Source organism: Mizuhopecten yessoensis, unplaced genomic scaffold (assembly GCF_002113885.1).
Source record: "Mizuhopecten yessoensis strain PY_sf001 unplaced genomic scaffold, ASM211388v2 scaffold10591, whole genome shotgun sequence".
Taxonomy (NCBI): domain Eukaryota; kingdom Metazoa; phylum Mollusca; class Bivalvia; order Pectinida; family Pectinidae; genus Mizuhopecten; species Mizuhopecten yessoensis.
Window position 1 is genome coordinate 1,612,033 of NW_018408623.1, and position 26,812 is coordinate 1,638,844.

At 37.0% G+C, this 26,812-nt stretch overlaps 1 protein-coding gene across 4 annotated transcripts; it reads left to right on the forward strand.

Moving 5' to 3' along the window:
* LOC110461218 (constitutive coactivator of PPAR-gamma-like protein 1) lies at positions 1 to 23,974 on the forward strand. Of its 4 annotated transcripts, none has more exons than XM_021514591.1 (18): positions 1 to 884; positions 2,041 to 2,129; positions 2,335 to 2,429; positions 3,108 to 3,214; positions 3,427 to 3,485; positions 5,351 to 5,459; positions 8,275 to 8,387; positions 9,681 to 9,827; positions 11,939 to 12,089; positions 12,846 to 13,110; positions 13,380 to 13,488; positions 13,976 to 14,182; positions 14,637 to 14,913; positions 15,344 to 15,358; positions 15,974 to 16,160; positions 17,033 to 17,342; positions 18,629 to 18,768; positions 19,209 to 23,974. In XM_021514591.1, the coding sequence occupies exons 1-18, from the start codon at positions 167 to 169 to the stop codon at positions 19,420 to 19,422; spliced, it is 3,312 nt and encodes a 1,103-aa protein (XP_021370266.1). In that variant the 5' UTR covers positions 1 to 166; the 3' UTR covers positions 19,423 to 23,974. The 4 variants fall into 4 exon arrangements, with proteins under 4 accessions (XP_021370266.1, XP_021370268.1, XP_021370269.1 ...); XM_021514593.1 differs by having other exon boundaries at positions 8,275 to 8,357; XM_021514594.1 differs by having other exon boundaries at positions 8,275 to 8,357; positions 9,684 to 9,827.
* Positions 23,975 to 26,812: the final 2,838 nt, after the last annotated feature.

The window sequence follows — 26,812 nt, forward strand, 5'->3', positions numbered from 1 at the left end:
CACGCATGACATCTGACGTCCGCAAGCCGCATTTGGGAGCACATGGCCGAACTGTAGGTCACATCTCTTCTTTTCTTCCACAGATGTGTTCTTCTTAAAAGCATTTTTCTTTCATCATTCGGTATATAATGATCTAAACAAGTCTTTCTAATATAAAACTGTCAAAATGGGTATCAAATATTTGCAAGAATACATAGAAACGCACTGTTCAAGTGCATGTGTCTCCGTGGATTTGCTGAAAATTGCAAAAGGTTTTGTTCCGAAAAGGCGTGGCCGATATGCCGGATCTGGTCGATTCTGCTTAGTTGTAGATGCAGAGAGTTGTCTTGATCGCCTTTACGGCGGCTTCTACTCTGACTGGGTCTGTGGGGGGCAATGGAACCGAGTGACAGCGTTCCTGAACAGCCTTGTACAGGCCTGTCAGTCGGCCAACATGGAACTGGTTGTGTTTTTCAATGGTGCATTGGAGAGTCAGAAAATTGCAGAGTGGTTCAGCGATCAAGTCAGCCAGAAGAACAAAGTTGAATCTGTTTTTAGACATGTTGACCGCCAAGGGAAACCTCCCCCAAAGGTGTGGTGGACCCCACCAGTGTTTTTGACAGGCACGCTTAGAATGGCCCTCCGGGAGCTGGGAGTGGGCGTTGCCTGTTCCATGGATGATCATGCACAGGAGGTCATTGGCTACTGCAGAGAACATGGACTTCAAGGCATCATTGCACAGAATGCTGTCTATACAATATTTGACCCACCCCGCTACTTTTCATCACACAATTTGAAGTTGACATACAAAGGTTCCCTAGAAACCAAAGAATACATAATGGATGAGATTGCCAAATGCCTTGACCTGAACCCTAACAGATTCTGCATCTTTGCAGCAATGCTAGGTGAGATATAGCTTTCGAGTATTGAAAATATTACAAAATATTATGTCTTCACTCTAATCTGTTGTGCTATAATTATGGCCTTTCATCAACCATCATACACAACACAGACAAGTTAATTAGCAATGAAAGCAATAACAATTAAAAGCTAACAAATTAAGATAGTTGTCCCATATCAAGAACTTACTGACATGTTGAAAGTTTGCATCAAGATATGCAACCATGAATGTCTATTAAGGTAAAGGGTACCATCTAATAAGTTAATCACGCAGAAGTTCTCATTTATAGGCCCCTTTTGTCGACCTATCTTAATAAAGAGAGTATTCCTTCAATATGGCTCATGATGAAGCAGTACAAAGTTTTCCTAGCTTTTGGTTATTTCCCTTGTTCATTTTGCAAAAGTGAATATTGCACAAAGAATCTAGTCGGCTAAGAACTCCACTGTAAAATAGGCAATGATTGAGCCACAGGTACTAGCCTCGTCTGTCAGTACACCTAGCTATAATATAATCTTATAGATTCTTTATAGGTGTATTGACAGACGAGACTAGTACCTGTGGTTGAGCTAATTACCTTTCTAATTGTTATGATGTTGGTTAACTTGTCCTCTGTATGATCTTGTCCGGTTGACCATAAAATATCAATGCTACCAAAATAAAAGTAACCATACCTTGTAGGTGTGGGAACTGTAGTTCAAATCAGACATTTGAGCTACAGTTGCCACGCTTTGAGACAGGTGTACAGTACACATAGCCATAATTGCAACAAAACTAAAACTCTTGATAAGTCTCGAATGGTTATCTTGTCTGCAAAATCAGTGCTACATACATAGGTGTGGGATCTGTAGTAGTTCAGCGGTCAAATTTGAGCTACACTTCATGCAGCTATGCTTCATACAGTGCAAGTTTCTAAATCTGATATGTCTCCAAAGTTAATTACTAAATGTTTTGAAATTTCAATGCATAGCAGTATCAGCAACTTTTCTATACAATGCAAGTTTCTAAATGCAATACATCTCTAATTCTTCTAGATCTGTTGAAAAACATTTTCTATTTCAATGCAAAGCAGTATTGGCCTGTTTTGATGTATATTGAATTACTTCCTGTATAGATGGTGATGATTTAACACTTTGATAATTATGAGTTTTGTGAATGTGCAGGAAATCACATACTCCCAGATGAAGACCTTTATGACTTCTACAGAGAACAAATTGCAAGACAGAACCAAGAATCTGGCAAGACTGTGAAGGTATGCTTCATCTATTGATATAGTAATGTATAGATACAATTCTAGTTATAAATGATTTAATCTGGGCATTTTTAAAAACTTACTTTCATTTGATGATTCATTTCTGTACTTTTTAATGCAGTTCCCTGTAAAGGTGGGTTCATATATATTTCCCAAGAATTGGTTCAAGTAGTTAATAAACACAATACTTCAAATCTCATGACAGCTTAATCCAGAATCGGCCATAAAATGTGCAGTGGATTTTGTAAGGAGCTTGCCAACTGTAGACAACCTGGATAGTATTGGGGAAATGATCTTCAGGTAAGTTACATAAAAAAATTAAGGAGGAATCAGTTTATTTTAGTGCTGCTAAAAATTGGGCTTTTTATGAATCCTGTTGGTGGTGTTTCTGTTATTAAAGGAAGCACTAGGTATTTACCATCTGAATGTTTTGAATATAGAAACTCTTTATCTTAGTAAAATATCATGTTTTGCCTTTTTTCAATTTCACCCTTTTAATTTCTACACAGTGACTAATTGATCCCCCCAAAAAATGCATTCCATATTGACCTAACCATAGAATTTATTTGCAAAATTGTCACACTAATATTTTATGGCCCACATCAAAGAAGGCACCCGTCCTTGTTCAGCCAATTGTGTGGCATCACTCTACCAACTTTACTTGTGAACATTTTTTTTTATCAAACTTCATACAAAGTTCAAGTATGAGAGTACTGTGTATGCAGTTCTTTATTCAGACTTGCAAGTTCAAGTTCACAATTAATATTTGTAGATATTTGTCTAACAGTGACGTTAGAAGTGGGGACATTTATGCAGACATTTTCTAGAACTTTGTAACTGCTATTTTTAGTGATTAAAGAAAAAGACATATTTCAATTTTGTTAAGTATTTCAATTTCCATTTTTTACAACAACAAAAATTCCCAATTTAGATTGCCCCTTGACCGTATTAAAAATAGTGATAAATCTTTTGTTGTAGAAACTACAAGTCAAACAAGCGTGAACTGATTGCCAAATTTAGACAGTGTGTGCAGTATTATCTAAATGGAACGCAAGATGGTTTCCTCAAGTACAGGCCTCACATGAGTAAGTCTAACTCCTTAATCTACAATGAATACTTTTACAGTACATTTCAACTCATCCTCATCAGGTTCGATCTTGAAGTGTTAACATGAATGTATCTGATATTTTGAACTGTTCGAAAATGTGAATTAACTCAAATACATCGACAAACTACTTTTAAAATGATAAAGTGAAAACAATCCTATTTGAACTAAAATTATATCCTATTTCCACAGTGCCAGGGGGTGGTCCCCAAGGAAATTACTCGATGCACTTTATGCAGAACAGACAACAGGTAAGGTATTAATTTTCAGGAGACATATATACTAGCGGGAAAAAGAAACTGCATGCGGAGAATTGTCAAGAACATGTATTACCAACTGTATATATGAAAATTCACACACATGACACATACACACTATCCGTGTGGTATTGACAGTTTTCCCGTGCAGTTTGCTCTCTATAGGCGTAGACCAGTTTGCACATTTTTCTCGTCCAGCCATCCAATTTACCAATGAAAGTTTATTTTTCAACTGTTGGGTCACCCTGTTGAGACCAGTGAACAGTAAAAACAGCATTATAACGTTTTAATTTGTGATTAATGCTATGCCGAGGCTCAATGAAAGTGACCGCCTCCGGATTATTGGTATGCTTCAAGCTGGTATGGGCCAAGCCGTTGCCTCTACACATTTTCATGTCCATAAAAACACAATCCGGGATGTGTGGAGACGACATCAACAGTTTGGCCACGTCGGTGATAGACCTCATGTTGGACGTCCATGTGTGACGTCACGTCAACAGGACAACCATATTCGGCTTGTCAATTTGAGAAATCGCTTCTAAACAGCAAGTTTGACTGCACGGTCAATCCCTGGGTTGCTACCAATAAGCCAGAGAAATGTACAGAAAAAATTGCGTGAACAAGCTATTCCTCCGCGACGTCCTGCAATCTGCCCAGTTCTTGTGCAACGTCATCGTGTAGCACGTTTGGACTGGTGCAGAAGGCATCTGCGATTTACTCGTTTGGATTTGGCAGGCATTTCGTTTACGAACGAGTCGTGAGTCCACCTGGATAGTAGTGACGGCCGTTCAATAGTGTATGGTCGTGTTGGGGAACGTTTCTGTGACGCGTGTGTGGTACAACGACATTCTTTTGGCGGAGGCAGTGTTATGATTTGGGGCGGCATCACAGCCAATAAGAGAACGCCTCTAGTGGTTATTAACGGGAATTTGAACGCACTACGTTACTGTGACAGGATCCTCCGGACCCACTTCGTTCCATTCGTGCAAGGGCAGCAACGTCACATTACGCTATAGCAGGACAACGCCAGGCCACACACAGCTCGTGTTGCTATGGACTTTCTGCCCCAGCAGAACATTGACGTGTTGCTCTGGCATGTTGTAATCCCCCGATCTGTCGCCCATTGAACACGCCTGGGATGAAATGAAGCGCAGATTACAGGCATTACCCAATCAACCGGTGACGTTGGCTGATTTGCCTGCAGCGTTGGTACAGATTTGGAATGCCATCCCACAAGCATTCTTGAACCGTCTGATAGGCTCCATGCGTTGACGTTGCCAGGCTTGCATTCAGGCAAACGTTGGACATACGAGGTATTACCTTTGGGAACTCAGTATTGACCCCTGCTGTGTTTACGTCACTCCTGAGCGGAACTTATTGATTCCATAACCTGGAAAATGGAATGCAACTGTCAATAAATAACAAATAAATTGTCCCTGAAAACCTTGTTGTTCTACGTCCTACCCATTTATTTTTATAACACATTTTAGGCATGCACAGTTTCTTTTTTCCGCTCGTATATATATAGTTTGAAGAATATGGTAATGGATTGGATTTTCTTAACCTCAAATGTTGTAGCTAGGACAATGTCCATAGTCTGTTTCATTTAAAACATATACATTTTTTCAATCTCTCCAAATAAACACTTTTGTACAAAGAGGGTCAGAAATGTGTTTATTCTTAATATATAAATGATATACTACTTGTGACAGATTATCTTGTATATAAGAGAACAAGTTTTTGTCCTGATTTCCATTTTTTAAGTAATATGAAAATAATCACAACAAAAAAAATTAATTACAGTCTTAACTATTTAAGATTCAGCTTCATGTAGTTAAGCAATATTGTTTATTTGACAGTCAAATGGATCTGGATTTGCTGGAGATGCAAGTGGACCAGCCCCCCAGATCGTTGTAGATCCACCAACACAGAACCCTGCCGTCGGCAACTTTGTTGCTCCAACAGGAGGTAGGGCTTCAGATATGTACATGTGCCACATAGAAATGTCAGCATTGGTCTTTTGATAATGTCACAATGATGATGAAATACCACAGATGGTTTGAAAATGTCATATTTTTTAAAATCTCAGTTTGTTTTCTTACAGCAAAAATTAGATAATCCCTAAGCCTTAGATTAAAAAAACATTTATAACATATTTACAAATCCTTAATCTTCCACCAATTTGGAAGATTTTTAGGTCACCTGAGACAAAGTCTCAAGTGACCTATTGCGTTCGCCCTTTGTCCGTCGTGCGTCCGTAAACAATTTACATTTTCGACTTCTTCTCCAAAACCCCTGAACCAATTGCAATGAAATTTTGCAGGGACCTTCCATGGACAATGGTCAACAAAAATGGTGGCCGGTTTAGTCCCAAGCCCCCAGGGCCCTGAGGGGCGGGGCCAAAAGGGGTCAAATTTCAAAAATCTTCTTCTCAAGACCCAGATATGGTAGAACCAAATACTCTTCATATATGGAAGGGTCTTAAGGTGCTTTACCAAAATTGTGAACTTCTTGACCCTGGGGTCTTACGTTTTCCCCCGGGGGAGGGGGTAAACTTTACTATAGTTTATATAGGGAAATCACATTTTGGACCAACATTTGTTTAATTCCATTGGAAGTAATTCAATTTGGGTTAGCATTATCAGTATTAGGTAGCAGTTTGACGGTATGCACATATGAGCCCTGACTGACCCCCAGGGGCTGATGGGTGGGGCCAAAAAGGGTTGAATTGACTGAAATTTCAAAAATCTTCTTCTCAAGACCCAGATATGGTAGAATCAAATACTCTTCATAGATGGAAGGTTCTTAACCCTTATCCCGCCAAGTGCAGCATATGTTGTTTTTATAAACCCGTTTCCCACTGCCAAGCGCGGCATATGTCGTTCCGCAAAACCTGTCTTCCACTGCTGATCGCGGCATATGTCGATTCTGGGATTGCCCGTTTAAGTACGGAACTGTGGTGAGAAAATCACTGCTAGCTTTACGTAGAAATGATTACGTATTAGTTTATACCTTAATTTCATTGGCTGACTACGTGATGCCCACAGTTTATTTATAAACTAAGCCACCGTGACCTCGAGAGCATAGATCCAAGGTTTTGTTGACAGCGCGAAAAAATGGCGGACGAAAAACTGAGACTGCAGATTATTGGCGATATATTTGACAGTAACAACAGCGACAATGAGTTTTAGGGATTCGGACCAGAAGATTTACTTCGTGATGCAGAATTCGTACCAGAAATTAACTTTAATCAATCATATAAAGACGTGGACATTCCTGAAGACGACGACAACACAGCGTACCTCCAATAAATGCCCCATTCACGGGGCGGCCCGGTTTGAACAAAGATATTCCAGGTGACGGCGTCCCTATTTATTTTTCTCTCTCCTCTTTTTGACAACAATATGTGGACGACTCTTTCGACAGAATACTAAGTACTTTTGATTATGAAACTTGGAATTGTTTTTCAGGTGATGGTAATAAATAAACTGTTTATTAGACGTAAATGATCTTTATAACATACAAAATACATACAAAACTCACCTTTTCTAACTGTAGTTTTGGAAAGGTAAGCGCTATATCCAAAATTACTTTTGATACGAAAAGAAGAAGTCTTCCTGAACAAAACACTTTATAAATATTTTCTTGGGTTCGATAAAGATAAAAAGTTATTGTTGGTTTAATCAGCTAATTAATTTTGATTAATAACGCTGTTGTTTATTTGGCAGTGGGGAGGTATACCACAAATTGTATACACAGCAGTGGTGTGTGTATATACACATGAGTGAATGGCGGGATAAGGTTAAGGTGCTTTACCAAAATTGTGAATTTCTTGACCCTGGGGTCTCACGTTTCCCACCGGGGAGGGGGTAAACTTTATTATATAGTTTATATAGGGAAATCACATTTTGTTTAAATTCCATTGGAAGTAATTCAATTTGGGTTAGCATTATCAGTATTAGGTAGCAGTTTGATAATTAGCACATATGAGCCCTGACTGACCCCCAGGGGCTGATGGGTGGGGCCAAAAAGGGTCGAATTTACTGAAATTTCAAAAAATCTTCTTCTCAAGTCCAAGATATGGTAGAATCAAATACTCTTCATAGATGGAAGGGTCTTAAGGTTTATGACCCTAGGGTCTCACGTTGACCCCCTGGGGAAGGGGGGGGGCAAAATTTATTATGGTTTATAATCGCAAATGATACTTTGAATATTACATGTTAATAACTTAATTGGAATTATAACCTTGAGTTGACAGTTTGATGCTTTGAAAATTTTGAGCCAGCCCTACCCCCAAGGGCTGTAGGGTGGGGCTCAAAGGAGTCAGTGTGCTAAAATTTCTTCATTTTCCTTGTTTAGAATCAGAGGTGCTAGTTTCAAATACTTTTTAGTCTGAAATCTGTATGCTAGATATTGAATAAGGTGGTTTTATTGTTTTTAGTCACTTTGAATAATATTTCTGTTCTTGTTAAAAACAAAATCAACTCTCTGTATAAATATATCAGGTGACCGTTAAGGCCCATAGGCCTCTTGTATTAAATTGAGATTACCAAAATATTGAAGTCGATTAAACATTGCTTTTTGTTGGAAGTATTTGCAAAAATGAACTGTTTCATGTGAAATTTTAGAAGCAATTCAATCATATCTTAATGATATACCTACATATAAGGTTTTATTTTATATTTAAACATTTTTTAAGTAGGCACATGAAACATAGGATTTTAGAATACATCAGTGTATCTGGTCGTGGGTTGTAAATAACCGCGTACACATTTTGTTGTAGACGGTAAACAAGAGATGTTGGTGGCCATCTCGTCATCGTCCTCGTCCAGCAGTGGATCCAGTCCCAACAGAAACAGTCCAGAGGCAAGCTGGGGCATGAAATTCTCCTCGCAGGTTGGCACTCTCTGCCTTCTGTTGTATATTGTAACATTGGCAGTGTGCTAGCAACCACTTTACCTTGGGATCAGCTACCATCTTACAATTATGCTGTACTAGTACAAGCAAAGATTGTTTTTAAATATTTTTGTTATGTTGCTGTTAGAGTTTGCAACTTTTCACTAAATGAAATCTTCCTTATACAAATTTTATGATTTCAAATTCAGCAGAAGTGTAAGATTTTTTCATGATCCCGAGGACTTCTATGTAATTTCTTTCATTCAAGTAGTCCTAAAACTGCTTTTTAGCTCACACGATTGATTATGTGAGCTTTTGCTATCTGTCTTCATTGTTGTCCACTGTCCATTTACACTTAAACATTTTCAACTCTTACCTAAGAGTCACTGATGAGATGGTTTCCCAACTGGGTAAAAGTTTTCCTTAAGAGGTCCTGACCAAGTGTTCTCAATTTTCATGCTAATCCAAAAATAAAAAATGGCCCCCCTGGCCTCTGTTTTTCTGTCGGTCATTTTCGAATCCTCAAGAACCACTGATGCAGTTGACTTAAACTTTGGTACAGATATTCCTTATAAAGCATTGCCAAAATATTGTTCAAAATTCTATAAACAAAGGATACTGTTTACAAAATTATTAGAGAGATGTTTCAAAGGCCCTGGCCATAAAATCGTTAAGACCACTAAAAAAAGGTGAAATATTTGGATTGAAAGCATATCTGATATTAGGGTATAGGTATGATTGCCAACTCTTGTTTGGTAAGTTACACAGCTGCGTGACAATTTGTTTGAAATTTCAATTGAAAGGATTAATGTACTTATTTTCATCATCAAAAACCACATCTTTTTCACCTCTGTGGTAAAAGTATTCAATCATTTAGTCAAAATGTTGTTATTTTGGTGTGATTTTCAACCAGAATGACTGCATGTCCTCTGGTTTGTCCGTCAGGTTGGCCGTGTTCTTGCTACATATGCTCCTCTCATTGTCCTGTCAAAATGTAGCTACCCAGTGGTGGATCCAGAGACCTATCGGGGAGGGGGGGGGGGGGGGGGATTCCAAATTTCCAGGGAGGGTTTCCATGTGGGGGAAAATTGAGGAAAATTGTGAAAATACATGATTTGTAAAGAAAATTCTCAGGCTGGAGGGGTTTCCTAAAGCCCATAAAACCCCTCTGGATCCGCCACTGCAAGTACCGGTATCATTATGGCGAAGATTTGGAAGTATTAAGAGATCATATTAAGGGATCATATTATACCAGTGGTGCAATATTGACAATTTCAATGTTTCCACTTGTAGCAGATGTCCTCCAACATTAAGCCACCAGCCAAAGGACAGGAGCCCGATTCTAAACTCCCTAAGATTTCACCTGAGATTATGCGAATTGCTAGTGAGCGTCACCAGAAGGGGCTGATGACACCATGGGTATACCAACTATTGTCACAGGTATGAGGACTTTCAAATATTCTACATTCGCCATTCTCTTACAATATTGAATTCTATGAACAGGAGATTTGGATATTAACTGTAACATAATAATTGATGTGAATAATTTGATAGTAAGTCTATTTTGGTTAAGGAACATGCAACAAAACCAATGAATCGGGTATTGTGATATTTAAAAAAAAAAAAAAATGGTCCTTCAATTTAATGAATAACATTACTGTGCTATTGTTGATCACTGTAAAAATAAGCAAATTGGGCAAACAAACAAATGTTAATTTTAGGTTAGCATTGACCCAATGACCTTATATGAAATCTGAAAGTGTTATTAGAAAGAAACTTCAATCTCACCAACATATGCTGGACACCAGTTGTGTGTCAATGGAATGTAGGCGGGGAGAATACCAAGACATAGAAACCCTTTAAAATTGAAAATAGGGAAAGATATTTTTAAGCCTTTATCAGAAACTCGATGTGCTCCAAAAGGGCAAATGCTTCTCCTGTGTGACTCCTACTCCAAAGTTAAAAGTGAATCAGTTGAAGGTGTGATAAGTTTGTGATAAGTTGTACAAGAAATGCTTAAACTAAACACTAGATGACCACTTTATGTTGCTTCCAAAAAACAGCTGAACAGAGGATTTGTAATAATGTGAAGCCTATTCTTTGGTCTATATATGCAGTGATAGTATTTAATGTCGCTGTAGACACCACGGAAGATGCTTCCTTGCCCATTTTGTCCGATGCTTTAACAACAAGATCAAATCCAAGGTTAGGTGTACATAAATATAAGGGTAGATCAGGATACAGTATCCCAACCCTGTCTTAAAAGGTCATGTGCAAATATCAGGGTAGATCAGGATACAGTATCCCAACCCTGTCTTTAAAGGTCAGGTGTAAATATCAGGGTAGATCAGGATACAGTGACCCAACCCTGTCTATAACCCTTTCACCACTGTAGACCATAATGGACTCGTCCAGATCAATGTATAGTAGAGACTACTAAAGATACCTAGGGGTGAAAGGGTTAAAGGTCAGGTGTAAATATCAGGGTAGATCAGGATAAAGTATCCCAACCCTGTCCTTAAAGGTCAGCTGTTAATATCAGGGTAGAGCAGGATACAGTATCCCAACCCTGTCTTTAACCCTTTCACCACTGTAGACCATAATGGACTCGTCCAGATCAATGTATAGTAGAGTCTACTAAAGATACCTAGGGGTGAAAGGGTTAAAGGTCAGGTGTAAATATCAGGGTAGATCAGGATACAGTATCCCAACCCTGTCCTTAAAGGTCAGCTTTAAATATCAGGGTAGATCAGGATACAGTATCCCAACCCTGTCTTTAACCCTTTCACCACTGTAGACCATAATGGACTCGTCCAGATCAATGTATAGTAGAGTCTACTAAAGTTACCTAGGGGTGAAAGGGTTAAAGGTCAGGTGTAAATATCAGGGTAGATTAGGATACAGTATCTCAAACCTGTCTTAAAAGGTCAGGTGTAAATATCAGGGTAGATCAGCATACAGTATCCCAACCCTTTCTTTAAAGGTCAGGTGTAAATATCAGGGTAGATTAGGATACAGTATCCCAACCCTGTCTTAAAAGGCCAGGTGTAAATATCAGGGTAGATCAGGATACAGTATCTCAACCCTGTCTTAAAAGGTCAGCTGTTAATATCAGGGTAGATCAGGATACAGTATCCCAACACTGTCTTAAAAGGCCAGGTGTAAATATCAGGGTAGATCAGCATACAGTATCCCAACCCTTTCTTTAAAGGTCAGGTGTAAATATCAGGGTAGATCAGGATACAGTATCTCAACCCTGTCTTAAAAGGTCAGCTGTTAATATCAGGGTAGATCAGGATACAGTATCCCAACCCTGTCTTTAAAGGTCAGGTGTAAATATCAGGGTAGATCAGGATAAAGTATCCCAACACTGTCTTAAAAGGTCAGGTGTAAATATCAGGGTAGATCAGGATACAGTATCCCAACCCTGTCTTTAAAGGTCAGGTGTAAAAATCAGGGTAGATCAGGATACAGTATCTCAACCCTGTCTTAAAAACATTTCCTTTATCATAACTTAAGTTTGATTTGGATTTCTGAATTTTCTTTAAAAGGGAGAGGTGAAATTCCCTGTAGCCCTTGAGGACGAACGAGACCGGGAACTCCCCACTGCCATTGAACTCTATCGACCAGTCCGTCAAACTGTCTACTCGGTGCTTTTCAACCTCAACAAACTAAAAATTGACAACGAGAAACAGAACAAAGGTAAATGTCATGTCCTCTTCATTCATTGTGTTGTTGTAAGCTAACATTTGGTAAAAAGCCTATCACTCCTTTATCATCAAAACACATTTCTCATTGTGTTTTGACAATAAAATTGCAGTGTACAGCTATATTAGTTTCCAGAGCAACATCATGCTACTGTAAGTATGAAATTAAGGATTACAATTTATGCACATAATAAGAAGGTGCTGTTTTGTATACTAGTATGGTAACACTGTGACCTCTATTTAACCTTTGACCAGTGTTTTTCACTACCTCGGATGCAGAAATATTGGGTCTGGAGTTATATTGTGGCCACACTTTCATTTAAGTTAATACTTTGTAGGGACATCATAATAGGACACAGTGTTGCGTAAAAGGGGTTATTACATAAGTTGTGGTGATCCCTTTTACTCAACACAGTGGTGCTAACCTGTGAGAGTATTCACAAGCCATTGCTTTGAGTTAAATCTCATCATGATAATACAATGTGCACGTTGAAAAAATTATCATTATTTTCCGATTTCCATTTAAATATTGCTGCCTGCTACTTCTTCGTCGTTTTGACGATTTTCTGTACTGCTCTTTCTTAAAATTCTAAACAATTTTTTATCTAGAATTAGTGTGTGGCTTACCGATTTAGTTCTAATTATAAACAGCACTTCTCTTAGTAAAACAGAATTACAATATTATGTAACATTGGAAAAAAATGATCTTTCTACAGGTAAATATATATTATGAGAAAAAACTATTTTGCAGGTGAACTAGGCCCCAAGGCCTTTGAAGTACCGGTGAAAGAGTGGATTGTGCGTCGTGGTGCCAATAGACCATCATTTGAATTGGTTGTCGCTGCCCCTGTAGACTGGAAAACGCCTAGCATTGAGCGAATGTGGCTGGGGACGAAAGTGGATGACAAGTCGCGACGTATCCGTGCTTTCCTAACCTGTATGCTCAGTGCCAACAAACTGATGATCAACACCCAGTATGTTCCTCAGCAGCTTCTGTTGCTCTGCTGTGTGCTCAGGTACATAGAGTTTACTTGGATATTGCAGCACTTATAACAATGTTAATACCGACACAATATGGAAAAGTTCTGTTTTCAAATACAGTTTGTAGTTTGTAGATGTAACTCTTGACAACAGGTCTATTTTTAAATAAGGACATTTCCAGATCAGGCTGTTAGCACATTTATTGTAATTTCAAAATGTATTTATGTAAAACATATGCAAGATGGTCCTGAACATGCCTCCTTTACCAGTTATTTATTCCTGTAACACGTTTGCTTACTTTCAGATACATTTTACAATATGGCAAGGTGCTAAGAAAACAGGAGTTAGATGCTTTTCTTGCTATGGCTGTATCCCCTCGCCTGCATGATGTTCAGACCATGCAGGACCTTATGGTAATAATTTCATTTTCATTTAAGCTTAAAATTTTAATTAGCTGAAATTTTTTCAAACTCTAGAAATGATATATGATCTTTGACTTGTAATCTCAGTTGATAAAGTGTTCCTGTAAAATTAGCATGTTTTGATTTCAAATTCCCCTTCAGCCTGTTGCATCTTTTCTGTACTATTTAAATGATTTAAACAGAGTGAAAAGGAATGAATCAGGGCTTCATTAATAAGATTACCCTCCTACTGTGAATAGTTTTAATAGCTGACTTTTTTTCATAAAACAATAAAAAAATAACGAGGTGTATAATATTAAATTCATACTGCCTATATGGTGTTTGATACTCTCGACTTCAAATTTTACTGAAACCCCTTACTACATGAAGTTATATGATAATAGTAATATTTTGACCCACATCTATTACATGTGTAAATAACTAACAGCCTCTCTAGAAAAATTGGCAGCAAATCAATTCTATCACATTGTGTTAACAGTTGCCAAGTGTTTCTCACCGCGGGGTTCAGCTGGCTGCCCTGTTCATGTCTGGTGTGGAAACTGCTGTTTTTGCCAATGATGTATGTGGATCACCTATACCCTGGAATGTTTGCGCACCCTGGCATTTCTTTGATGGCAAGCTCTTCCACTACAAGTTACTTAAGGCCAACGAAAACTTGCCTTTGATAGACATCTGTGATGGGCAGGTAATAATAACATGTTATTTATATTGCGCCCAATATCATGAACGAAATCACTCGAAGGCATTCTACAGTAGATGTATACACTTATTCTAGAGTTTAGCAAGCATCTATAAAAATATAATGTACTATAATGTCAAATTGAAGGGAAAGCTTTGTTGGCGTTAATTTTAATGCATGGAGTAATATACCAATGTATGTATCGTAACAGAATTATTTTCAAAAAGTGCATATCGTCGCTTCCTTTAGAGGAGACATCCACAATTTTCATATGTAGATATCCTTTGCCTGACTATTGTAAATATTCAAGAATAGTACACACATTTTAGGGGAAAATTATATAAAAACTAAATTTGATATCAAAAAAATGAAATTTCCCTAAAAAAAGTTCCTATATATTATATTTGAGTGTGCACAATTGCTTTGATGGCAAAATTCAATTTGGCCGTTTCTCTGGTAGATTGATCAGGTTAGGCAGGTTGAAAGGATGCGCCAGGCCATCATGGAGGACTTGAATGTAGAATTCCCCCGCCCACACCTATCCACCGCCGCGCTGTATTCACAGTACCCACAGGGCCCATACCAGCCGTTTGGCTACCAGTCAGGAGGGCATGGCCAAGGAATACTTCCCCATCCTTTCCAAAGGGGTATGCGACCACCAGCTCCGGGCATTCCTGCTGGCATGGGTGTGCCTCAGGCACCCCCAAAGCCACCAGGCAGAGGCCGTGGAATTCTAGGTAGGTCATGCAGTCTTCCTCAATTAATTAATTCTTTGCAGAGTGATACCTGTATATTTAACACATTTTAAGTCTTTCAATGATTTATTTTGGTCTTATTGATAATTTAAGAAGATACAAAACATGTCATCATGTGACCATTTCCTGCATTTCATCTGATATAAATTGTAGATTTTGGATTCATGTCATTTCTGTTGGAACTTTTTCATGGCCTCTTTAAGCATCATTTCCTTTAATACCATTATTAATCACTTATGATAATACCAACAGACAGAAAGAAATCTTTTCTGTCCACTGATTTGAGTTTTGTTTACATATACTACTATATATCCTTTTTGATTTGATGGCACTGCTTTATTACAAAATAAAAGCGATTGATAGTTAAATCAATTATAATAATGATTATTTCATTCTTTCACAATTGTTTCAGGACTCCAAAATAATGGTAAAATTGTTTTGTTGCAAATAAAGCGTGCCGTGTTAAATTCACTCTTTAGTGAAATATTATTTCTATAACATGACACGTCTTTTACTTCTGTTTGTTTCCTACTATTTTGTTGTACTCATTAATAGTTTCGTGTTTCCTGTTGAGTTTGATGTCTTTTAATAGCTGTATGCTATAACAATAACTCGATATGTACTTTCATCTTCATTAACCATTCTGTTCTTGCCAAAAAAAATGATTTTTTTATTTTTTTTTGACAAGTTTTTATAGAAATGTCATTATACATTTGTTAATTCTGAACTATATCTGTGCTTTGTTGCCATCATTTTACAATTTTCTTCTTTTTCTGTCTAATAATTTCCAACTTTGATCTATTACCTTCTTTTCTTATTTGTCACGCATGTTTCATGTATCTATTAAACTTCCTTGAAATATGAAATTAACATCATAAATGAAAGCAATATATTTTATCAATGGGTCACCTGTAGTTGTAATTTACCGATGTTATGTACAAATGTGGGGTGAGAATATTCTACTTTGAATTCGAGAGATATATTGAATTTCAGCTTGCTGATATGTAGTTCAGATGTCACTGCTGGAATTATCTTGTTTCAGGCCGTTCTCCTGTTGATACTCGTGGGGGACAGTTAGAGATAGCTGGAGTGGTTGTTGGAAGTTGGGGAGCAAACCTGTCCGGTGGCCGGGGTAACAGTGGCAGTGGTGGTGGCGGCAGCAATCGTGGAGGACGCGGCATGGGCCAGAGGGTCATGGCTGTTGGAAACCAGCGCAGAGGCTACCCCAAGTATGTCTCTACAATTGTTAGGGGAGGGGAGGGCACATTAGAGATGCAGGCGCCTTACAATAATTAGTGTCTGTCTGTCCATACTTAGGATCTTGGCATATTTTTCTGAAATTTTATATGTGCAGTATGAGTTTTAAATATAGGACAAAGTCACCGATAATAAAATTAGAAAGCAGGTATACTGTCAAAAATACATTGAATTGTTCTTTCTGACCCAGTGTTGTTTTTGGTGGTACATAATACTGGTCGGATATCCTCCATGTAATTGGAAGCCCAAAAAAAAAGATGGATACCAATCAAGATGCCCGATACAAAAAATATAAGATGAGTGTTCTGTCTATACTGTCAAAACCACATTTTGGTCCCTTTCTGACTTTATTCCGAAATCCAGGATGACCACCCTTCAATAATTGGATGAGATGCATATGGCTAGAGATTTTGTTCTGTTGATACCATTTTGTTTGAACTTAGTGGTAAATGATGCTCAGTGGATTATCTACATGACTATTAAGAACATATTAATTAATGAATCACATCAAACAAGATAGACTGTTTGGCGAGATCTTGCAGGTTATAACTTTTGTCTTGCTAGTTTGATTCTGTTCATATTTGGAGGTAACTCATATTTGTCAGATCATAGTACATACTGATCAATTATGGTCAGGCAGACGGCAGGGCATTTGCTTTTGAATGTTCCACTTATGTCTTACATATGATGCATTTGAAAATTAAGATTTAAAATGTGCTTCTTTATTGTAGTTTTCATCTTTATAAATGCTTTACTAAATATATATCTAAATCGAAATAAGGAAAACTAGAAATTTTACAGAATATGAATTTTCAATTTTAACACCTTTTTTTTTGCTTTTCAGTGGTGGGATGGGCATGCGCAATGACTTCAACATGAGAGGAGCTCCAATGGGAATGCGCGGCGGAATGGGCATGCGCGGAGGAATGGGAATGCGAGGTGGAATGGGGATGAGAGGTGGCATGGGGATGAGAGGTGGCATGGGGATGCGAGGTGGAATGGGCATGCGCCTTGGAATGGGCATGCGATCACCGATGGGCCTGGGAGGACGAGGTACTGGTATGATGTATCGTGGAGGAGCAGGAATGAGCAGGCCTTTCAGGGGACGAATGGGGCCAGCATTCTATGGAGTGAGTCGAGGGATGAGATTACCGGTATGTTGAAAGGGAGATAATCCTACTTAAGAAAAGACAATAGAATCAAATTTCATTTATTAGCTCACCTGCCCGAAGGGCAAGTGAGCTTATGCCATGGCGCAGCGTCCGTCGTCCATCGTCGGCATCCGGCACCAAAGAGGATTTCAAACAAATTTAGGGGAGAACAATCATTTCTTAAATAAATGAGGTTGGTTCGAACCCTGGGGTCAGGGGGGCAGGACCCTGAAGGGGAACTTAGCTAAATTGACTTTAAAACTCATCTCCTCTGAAACACCAGAGAGGATTTCAACCAAATTTAGTCTGAATCATCACTAGGGGAGGGCAATCACTCTTAAATAAATGAGGTTGGTTCGACCCCTGAGGCCATGGGGGCAGGGCCCTGAAGGGGAATTTAGCTAAATTGGCTTTAAAATGCATCTCCTCCTAAACACCAGAGAAGATTTCAACCAAATTTGCTCTGAAACTTTATTGGGGGAGGGAAATCATTTCCTAAATAAATGAGACTTGTTCGACACCTGGGGCTAGAAGGACTGGGCCCCAAACAGGAAAATGATCTTATATTTTGCTTTAAGACGCTAATACCCCATAATTGCCTGAGTGGATTGTACAAAATTTGGTCAAAAACATTATTGAGGAAGAACAAACATTTCTTAATTGAATGATGTTGATTGGACCCCTGCGGTCCTAAGAAATGGTACAGCTAGATTATCTTATTCTATGGTGTAGTTTTCAGAAATTGTTAAAAATTGGTTTCTAGGTTTATAAAAGCTTATATTATAGTTGATTGATAATTAAAGTATTGTCTACTTACACCCTGTAATATGACATATTACTTATTTCAAAATCTGTTAATATGGCAACTCAATGGAGGCCCTTGATTAGTCGAAAGTCAGATATTGTGGTCCCAGTTGGGTTAGAACATAGTTCTTGTCTGGTTTTGAGGAGATTTTATATAAAGATTTACCATTGTATTCAGTTGTAATGACTTAAATATAAAACCAGGTGAGCGATACAGGTCCAATGGACCTCTTGTCTTATATATTACACTCAAATTTTATTTATAATCTTTATTTTGTGGCTAGCTAGTGAACCGCTTGTTGAAGTAATAAAGCATTGATTCCTTTTCTTTTGTCACAATTCCTGTATTAGTCTCCTAAAATAATGGAATAACTTCTGCTGCTTCCAAAAGATATTCTGGTAGAGGTCAACTTAGTTTTAGTTGTGACTAATGTACGATCATGCCTGAACAAATTGTTGTAACATATAAACCTGTATGCCTGTAGGAGCGTGGGTATAGCAGAGGGCGAGGTGTTGTTAGAGGCGTAAGACGTCCACAAGTTCAAGTTCGCCCAAGGCCATCCAAACCAAAGTCAGGAAAGAGCTCTGGAGGCAAGGGTCGTGGAACCACAGTTGAAGCTATAAGGTGAGTTACAATCTTGGAGAATAACAGACAGCCATATTTGTCTTCTGACTCTTAGTATGCACAACAGTTACAGATTGTTTTTAAAACTTTTTAAAATTTATATCTTATTAATATGATTTCAGAGATTTACATGAGTTTTCCGAAGTCAATTTCATGTCGAATCTCAAACTTGATCTTCATGTAGTGTTTGGTTGTCTTGTTTCCAGATGAGATATTTAAGTGCAGATAAATATAAATAAAAATGGTTATTGAGATATCTGAATTCTTCATAGTATTGTTAGACTTATCTGAATTCTTCATTACATTGTTAGACCTTTGTATCAAATGTTTTATGGTCTCAATACATGCTTAATTTCCCAAGCTGTGTAGGAGTGAACAACTTTTTCATCTAACTTATTCAGGTATTCTGTCTTGTTTAAAAATCAGTATTTATTTTTCAGCGGGAAAAGTGATGCAATTGTGAATGGCGATGAGGAAGAGGAGGAGGAGGAAGAAGAAGATGATGATGACACTGAAGAACAATCTGGAGAAATGTTTGCAGATGCAGAAGAAGGCAATATTTCCCCAATCGGAAAGGGAATAATTCAAGACGGCATTCACAGCCCTGACAGCGGTATCCATGGAGATAAGTCTGTCACTGATGTCACTGCCTAGACCACCTACAGAATTAACCTGGCCTCCCTATACAAAACATGAGACTCTTCCTGTTTTATTCTTAATGGAGGTGGTGTTGCTATGATACTATTTAAATCCAGCAAAAGCTTTATAAGGAACACATTTGTTATTGTCTTTCCAAAAGACGACACAGCAATGCCACTTCCAGCAAGCATGGTGCCGGGTAGGTTGACTCCAATCTCTAATATATTTTTCAGTTTTTCTATTGTTTTTGTTACTATTTTTCTCTTTATACATTGTTTATACAGATTGGCCAACCTACCCCCAAATATTTTGGATGCAGTAGAGGACACCACAAGGATAAACTTCCCGTGGTGTCCTGCCTTGCTGCTTCTCTGTTCTCCCTCTTGAGAGCCCTCATCAGGCGTGTCTGCCGAGATGGACCAGTAGATTGCCTGATAGTTGCCTGGTGTACATACTGACTCAAGGGATGGCTTTTATCTCTGTTTGTTACTGCACATATGTATTGCCATGCCAGGGGCTCTGGTGGGGAGAACCACCTAATTTTGGAAAACCTAAAATCACGAAGAACAAACTAGAAAATTTACTCGATATCTAAATGATTTCAGCTTCTCCAATTTCAGGATTTATTGTTGAATTTCATGGTATTTCACCACTTTTGTGGTGCAAGTGCCTCGTTGCATTTATATTTTGTCTGGCTGTCTTTTGACGCCGGTCCATAAGTTTGTCGAAGTTGTCTGATAGCGATTGCCAGATGGTTGCAGACGAACAGACAGACCAATGGAAAGTCTGAACATGTAAGAAGGACACTGCAACAGGGAAACAAGCAGCTGAATGTGTGTCAAGTCATGGTTACAATGGAGAAGAAGTGGATTATTATTTTTGAATGCATTTTATACAGAGAAAAGTATTATTTTTGTACATTTCATATTTGTTTTTTGTACAACATGGACAGTGAGAGTTTTCTTGTGGAACAAATTGAGAGTAAAAGGAGTATAAGATCATGTCAACTTAAAATTGGGCTCATTCAAATTAAGAAGGATGTTTTCGGCCTATATGGCTCTGATCAGTCTCTGCTAGTCGTTATTTCTTGCTTTATTGTTGCAAGATTAAACAGACATGTTGTCGGCCTCGGTAAATAAAAACTTAAATTTGAGGGAAGGGGGGTGTAAACGGATGTATTTAGTAAAGATAGGGAATAAAAATGTTTAATCCAATGAAAGAATACTGATTCTGTCATTGCTATAGATACACAAGTGGTGACGCGGTAAGGCATGGTTGCTCCCAAAGCTACCTATATAATACCGCTGTGAGGTACTCACGGCCTACTTGTATACTGACATGGTTAAAAAAAAAATATTTTGGGGAAAATGTTTTATGAGGAATAACTGACAATTGTCTATTTAATCTTGCCGTAACATTTGTCTGTGCTATTGTCACAATGTGTTGTAAGTTGTGTATCCATTATCCAGCTTGATGTTCGATTTCCCAATCTTTGTAACCATGCTGCCCACCCTTAAACAAAAGTCGAAAAAAAAATACATTTATAAACACTTCAAATTTCAGTTTTCATATTCTGACTTCTAGGGTCACAATGTGACACTTCGGTATATCTTTAACAGATGCATGTATGCAATCTTGCAGTGCTTTTATGTTTTAAGTGCTTTGTAACATTAAGAGCTCCAAACCCATCCAATTTCCGGATGTAGCTGTTCAGCACTAGTTGATTGTTGACACTCATAATTTCCCTTAATGTATAATTAACTTAAATTATACATATAACCAAACTTTTCCTTCCTTTTTTCTCAGAATAAGAAATGCGAAAAATATCCGTTTGCTATGAATGTAGAGATCCTTTCCTTTACAACTGTGATATTTGGTGTAATTGAGTTATATATTTTTTGTACTTTTGTAAATGTGTGAAGTGATTGGTCATTGTCAAAAGGTTAGAAATGTAACAAGCTATGGTCGAAACCCCACGTAAAAACATCCTCACCTAGCTGTTAGTTATTATAGTATGTACTCCAGAACGTACTGGGATTGGGATATGGGGTGGATTTTAAGTTGCCAGGAACTCATAAAAAACATTCAGACTAGCTTGGTTTGCCTGTTACCAGTTGAACTACAAGACAGATTCGTGTAAGGAATGTATAAGGAAATATTGTTCACTTAAATATAATGAATAAAAAATGTTTTCAGAGACATATTATTGAACCCTCCCTCCCCTCAGGTAGGCTGTCGGGCAGACTATCCCCCTAGGTAGCTAGTCTGACGAACTAAACCTCCAGAAATCTATATAGATGTCAGGGGAAGTAGGCTGTTCATCATAGGAATGGCAATTGATACTTTAATGTAACCAAACTAAAGCCATTTTATAGAATTGACGATTAAAGAATATTGATACCATTTCTGCCAAGAACAAAAGACCAGCCTGAGAATATCTTGTAGGTAGGAATTAAAAAAAACTTGACATGAACATACATTTGAATGTCATGTGAAGGTCTTCTCGGTAAAGAAAAATAAATTCTTATGAACATTGATTTGAACGTTATGAAAGGTCAACTCGAGAAAAAGCTATAGGTCACTACTGGGTGTTAAACGAGATGATTTTCAGACACCCTTTCGACAAAAATCTTAATTATTGGACCGACTCATTGGGTCAGGACCAGCCTAGATGACACAGAGAAACAAACTAAATGATACCTCTTAAGTAAAATTGAAGTGTTTGACTTAATTGTTCAAAAAGTTTCCAACTTGAATGGTTAAAATGTATATGTTTATATGTTGCTATATTACATATACATGGACTTATAGAGGTAGGAGTCAGACTCTATTTATGACAATATGATGAAGAAAAGAAAGCCAAAACAGCAGGTTCCAGTAGGACAAAGAGACCAGTGTGAAGCAAGTTGGTTTGCTGTTTAATTCACAAACGACAACAAAGCCAGGCTGATCACATGGTCTTTTATTTTGGCTCATGAGTCGACAAAATGGAAGACTCCTCTAGATGGAGCTAATGACTTGGAAAACGAGTCTTGTAAAAAATTTATATAGGGACACTTTTTGAAACAAAAAGAAAATGGAAAATCATTTGTCCCATATGATTGATTGTAATGTTTTAATTTTTTCTTATTATTCTTATTAAATAGAATTAAATGAAATTATACACATATTATCAGACTGTATTAAAATGCTATTATTAACTGTGGTGAATTAGATCAATTTAGTAGTAATTGTGAAAAATGCTTGTACTGCATATACATTTTAATGTAAGAAGCTGGTAATTTGGAGCACAAATCCGATTGGGGGGGACTATAACCTAAAAATAAATATAACTGGTAGAAATGGGATCGTCATACATCTGGTAGATATTAAGGAATATTTTCCAATTAGAAGTAAATGTGTCTATTTTTATATTTGAATCAGGATCATGATAAAATTCTCTTTATGATTTTTTTACGAAAACAGGGGCTCTCAATTACTTGCTTCACTAAATATATAAATACAATTTCGTTTGTGTGTTGAAACTGAATAGCCTTTGAAGCTTGCTTTGTTTTTTAATCCAATTGAGATGTTAAGGAAACGTTACGACGTCATTGCACAGTTTAATCCCTATAACATATAGGTTGTAAACAGAATTTTCTGTCACTTAGTCAATATTTACTTTTTACTTTAACCTTTATATTCACCTCCACTTTTCATTAAATTATCCATGGTTGTTTCCTATTGCCCCAGATTTGAAAATATGAATGTTTCAAATTTCATCTCTTGAGAGTGGCTTTTGTGGTTCAACCTTGTGAGTTATAATCAACTTGAATGAAATTTTTCCGGCTTCGGAGGCCATTTTACGTTAGGTACTAAAAACTTGCATGGGAATTTGCTTGACATGGTGAAGTTTTCTAACATAGACAATTTATTTATAGAGAGAAAAAAATGAACAAAAAAACAAATGTTACAGTCTAAAACAATGTTGACATGTTTCCTTTATATATATATGGGTGCATTATTATAAATAGTTCAAAGGATGATTTTTAAGACATTGTTTTTTCTGCTTCTAGCACAATAAGTCCAGAAATTGCTTGCATCTTATCGTACTTATAGTTATCGACAATGTTTATAAATAGTGTAATTCTTGTTTTTTCCGAAGGCTCACTAAATGGCCTTTTTACTATGTATGAATACATTTTGACTAATTTTTTCAGCATGTTAGATAGAAAAGACAATTCTGGAGATGTAACCCTGTAATAGACATGTATTATAGATAAAAGTGTATCCCTGTTGATCAACAAGACTGTGGCAACATGTTCACCACAGGGCAAGCCTAACTTCATAAGCTGATAGGGTTATTGTAATGAAACAGGTTATCACTGGTTATATATAGAAGCCATACAATATGGGGAATATTTTGGGTATACTACAGAATGTTAAGTAAGATGGTTTCCACTTCTGCCCCTGGCGGTTTCCTGATTTGTGGAGGAACGTCGACAGTGAGGCTGTTGGTGAATAGCCCAGGCATTATTGACAATGGTATGGACTGTCATGTTTTTTTCAAGTAAATGTTGTTTTTGTGGATGTGTGTTTTTGTTTTCTTTTTAGCCCACCGTCATCTAATGGTGGGCTATTCAAATCACCCTGCGTCCGTGGTCCGTCAGTCCGCTGTCCGTTGTCCGTCCTTAAACAATTCATTCATTTTTCTCCATGCCCTAAATACATCAATCCAAAATAGATTTTTAGTTTTATTTTGACATTTTGAAATATAATCAGTTCCACAATTTGCCAGAATGTTTTTATCACAATATGATTTTAAAATCACTTGCCATTTACCAGAATTCATATATAACCTCCTAACCACGTTCAAATTAACGAGTCGATAAACGACTGTACACGTAACATTTTAAGACCCCCTTTTATATAATCTTTAACAATGACATCTCTTAGCTTTATCTACTTTACTATTCCATAGAAAATTAGAAAGCTCTATATTTAATTTGTTAAGAAAACAATCATCTGGATTAGGTAAAGAGATAAAAAGGTGATTGAATTGTGAAATTAATAATGATTTTATGATATGTATCCTACCAATAGGAGTCGATAATCTTTTCCAGGTTATAATCAAAGTTTTGAGTTTTACAACTTTCTTATCATAATTCAATTTTGTTATCTTATGTAAATCTACATTAAACTCAATACCTAAAAGTGTAAATTTCCTATCCCCCCACTGCAAATTCAATTCAGGATAAAGAATTTCATCACTGAATTTTTTACTACCTATCCAAATAACGTGTGTTTTTTCTATGTTTATTTTAAGTACAAATACTCCAAACATTTGCAAAACTTTTCAATTCTTTAATTGCCTCTTTTAATGAATTTTTGTGCCATCTAAAATCAATGTAATGTCATCAGCATACTGGGAAAGTAAAAGCGGGCAATTGTCAATATTAATACCATTTATATGTTTATTATTTCTCGGTCTTACAGCTAAAATTTCAGCGCATAATATGAATATATATGGAGCTATTGGATCCCCTTGAAAGTTTAATTCATTATGAATAATGAAATGTATATGTTATTGTAATGTGAAAAATTCTTTGAAAATAACAAATAAAATTAAAAAAATCTCAGGAACAACTTGAGGGATCTGTCTCAAATTTGATATGTAGGTTACCCTTGATCCCTCGTTGTGCATGTTATATTTTGAGACTGATCATAAAAACAAAATGGCTAAAGGAAGAACTAAACAAATCTTGGACTGATCAATTCTATTTCTTTCACATAAGTACTGTACTAGTAACTAGTACTATGTGAAATGACAAACTCACTTTGAAGGTTGTCTTTTATACACAGCAGTATTTAGTTGAGATCAAAAGTTACCTCAAGGTGCATTTACTGTTAACATGACTCGATCAAACAGATTAGAGAAAAGAAGAGAAAATATCGCACTGACAAAGAACTCATAAAGATGGTACAATGGTGGGCGCCAAGATCCCTCTGTGATCTCTTGTTTAAATGCTTATCAGTTTGATTGGAGGAAGATGAAAACCAGGCAGACATCTAAAATTTGACTTGAAATTATTTATATTTTTTGGAAAGTTTATTACGTGTCTTTCTCAATTTCATAAGTAGGTTCTTGTTCCCTAGTGTTGTTTATATTTCATTTCAAGCTTAAAGCTGCTTGATAAGAGAAAAAATATGACTGCCAAAATCCGAAATCTCTCTTGGTCTATTTTACTGCCAAAATCCGAAATCTCTCATGGACTGTCAAAATCCGAAATCTCTCTTGGTCTAATTTACTATAGCAGTAAATAGGTCAGAAATCTCCCTTGGTCTAATTTACTTTAGCAGTAAATAGGTCAGAAATCTCTCTTGGTCCATTTTACTGTAGCGCTAAATATAAATAGGTCAGAAATCTCGATTGATCTATTTTACTATAGCAGTAAATAGGTCATCTCTCGGTCTATTTTACTGTATCAGTAAATAGGTCAGAAATCTCTTGGTCTATTTTACTGTAGCAGTAAATACGTCAGAAATCCCTCTTGATCAATTTTACTGTAGCAGGAAATAGGTCAGAAATCTCTTGGTCTATTTTACTGTAGCAGTAAATACATCAGAAATCCCTCTTGGTCAATTTTACTGTAGCAGGAAATAGGTCAGAAATCTCTCGGTCCATTTTACTGTAGCGCTAAATAGGTCAGAAATCTCTCTTGGTCCATTTTATTATAGCAGGAAATAGGTCATCTCTCTTGGTCTATTTTACTGTATCAGTAAATAGGTAAGAAATCCCTCTTGGTCCATTTTACTGTAGCGCTAAATAGGTCAGAAATCTCTCTTGGTCCATTTTACTGTAGCAGGAAATAGGTCAGAAATCTCTCGGTCTATTTTACTGTATCAGTAAATAGGTCAGAAATCCCTCTTGGTCCATTTTACTGTTGCACTAAATAGGTCAGAAATCTCTTGGTCCATTTTACTGTATCAGTAAATAGGTCAGAAATCTCTTGGTCTATTTTACTGTATCAGTAAATAGGTAAGAAATCTCTTGGTCTATTTTACTGTATCAGTAAATAGGTCAGAAATCCCTCTTGGTCCATTTTACTGTATCAGTAAATAGGTCAGAAATCTCTCTTGGTCAATTTTACTGTATTAGTAAGTAGGTCAGAAATCTCTTGGTCAATTTTACTGTATCAGTAAATATGTCAGAAATCTCACTTGGAACATTTTACTGTAGCAGTAAAAAGGTCAGAAATTTCTCTTGGTCTATTTTACTGTATAAGTAAATAGGTCAGAAATCCCTCTTTGTCCATTTTACTGTAGCGCTAAATAGGTCTGAAATCTCTCTTGGTCCATTTTGCTATAGCACTAAATAGGTCAGAAATTTCTCTTGGTCTATTTTACTGTAGCATTAAATGGGTCA

Bases quoted from the DNA above. Each gene is read 5' to 3' on its own strand.
- LOC110461218 (XM_021514591.1), top strand. From the start codon at position 167: ATGGGTATCAAATATTTGCAAGAATACATAGAAACGCACTGTTCAAGT. The intron at 3,215-3,426 runs GTAAGTCTAACT...CTATTTCCACAG, and splicing joins CAAGTACAGGCCTCACATGA to TGCCAGGGGGTGGTCCCCAA. The intron at 13,489-13,975 runs GTAATAATTTCA...TTGTGTTAACAG, and splicing joins AGACCATGCAGGACCTTATG to TTGCCAAGTGTTTCTCACCG.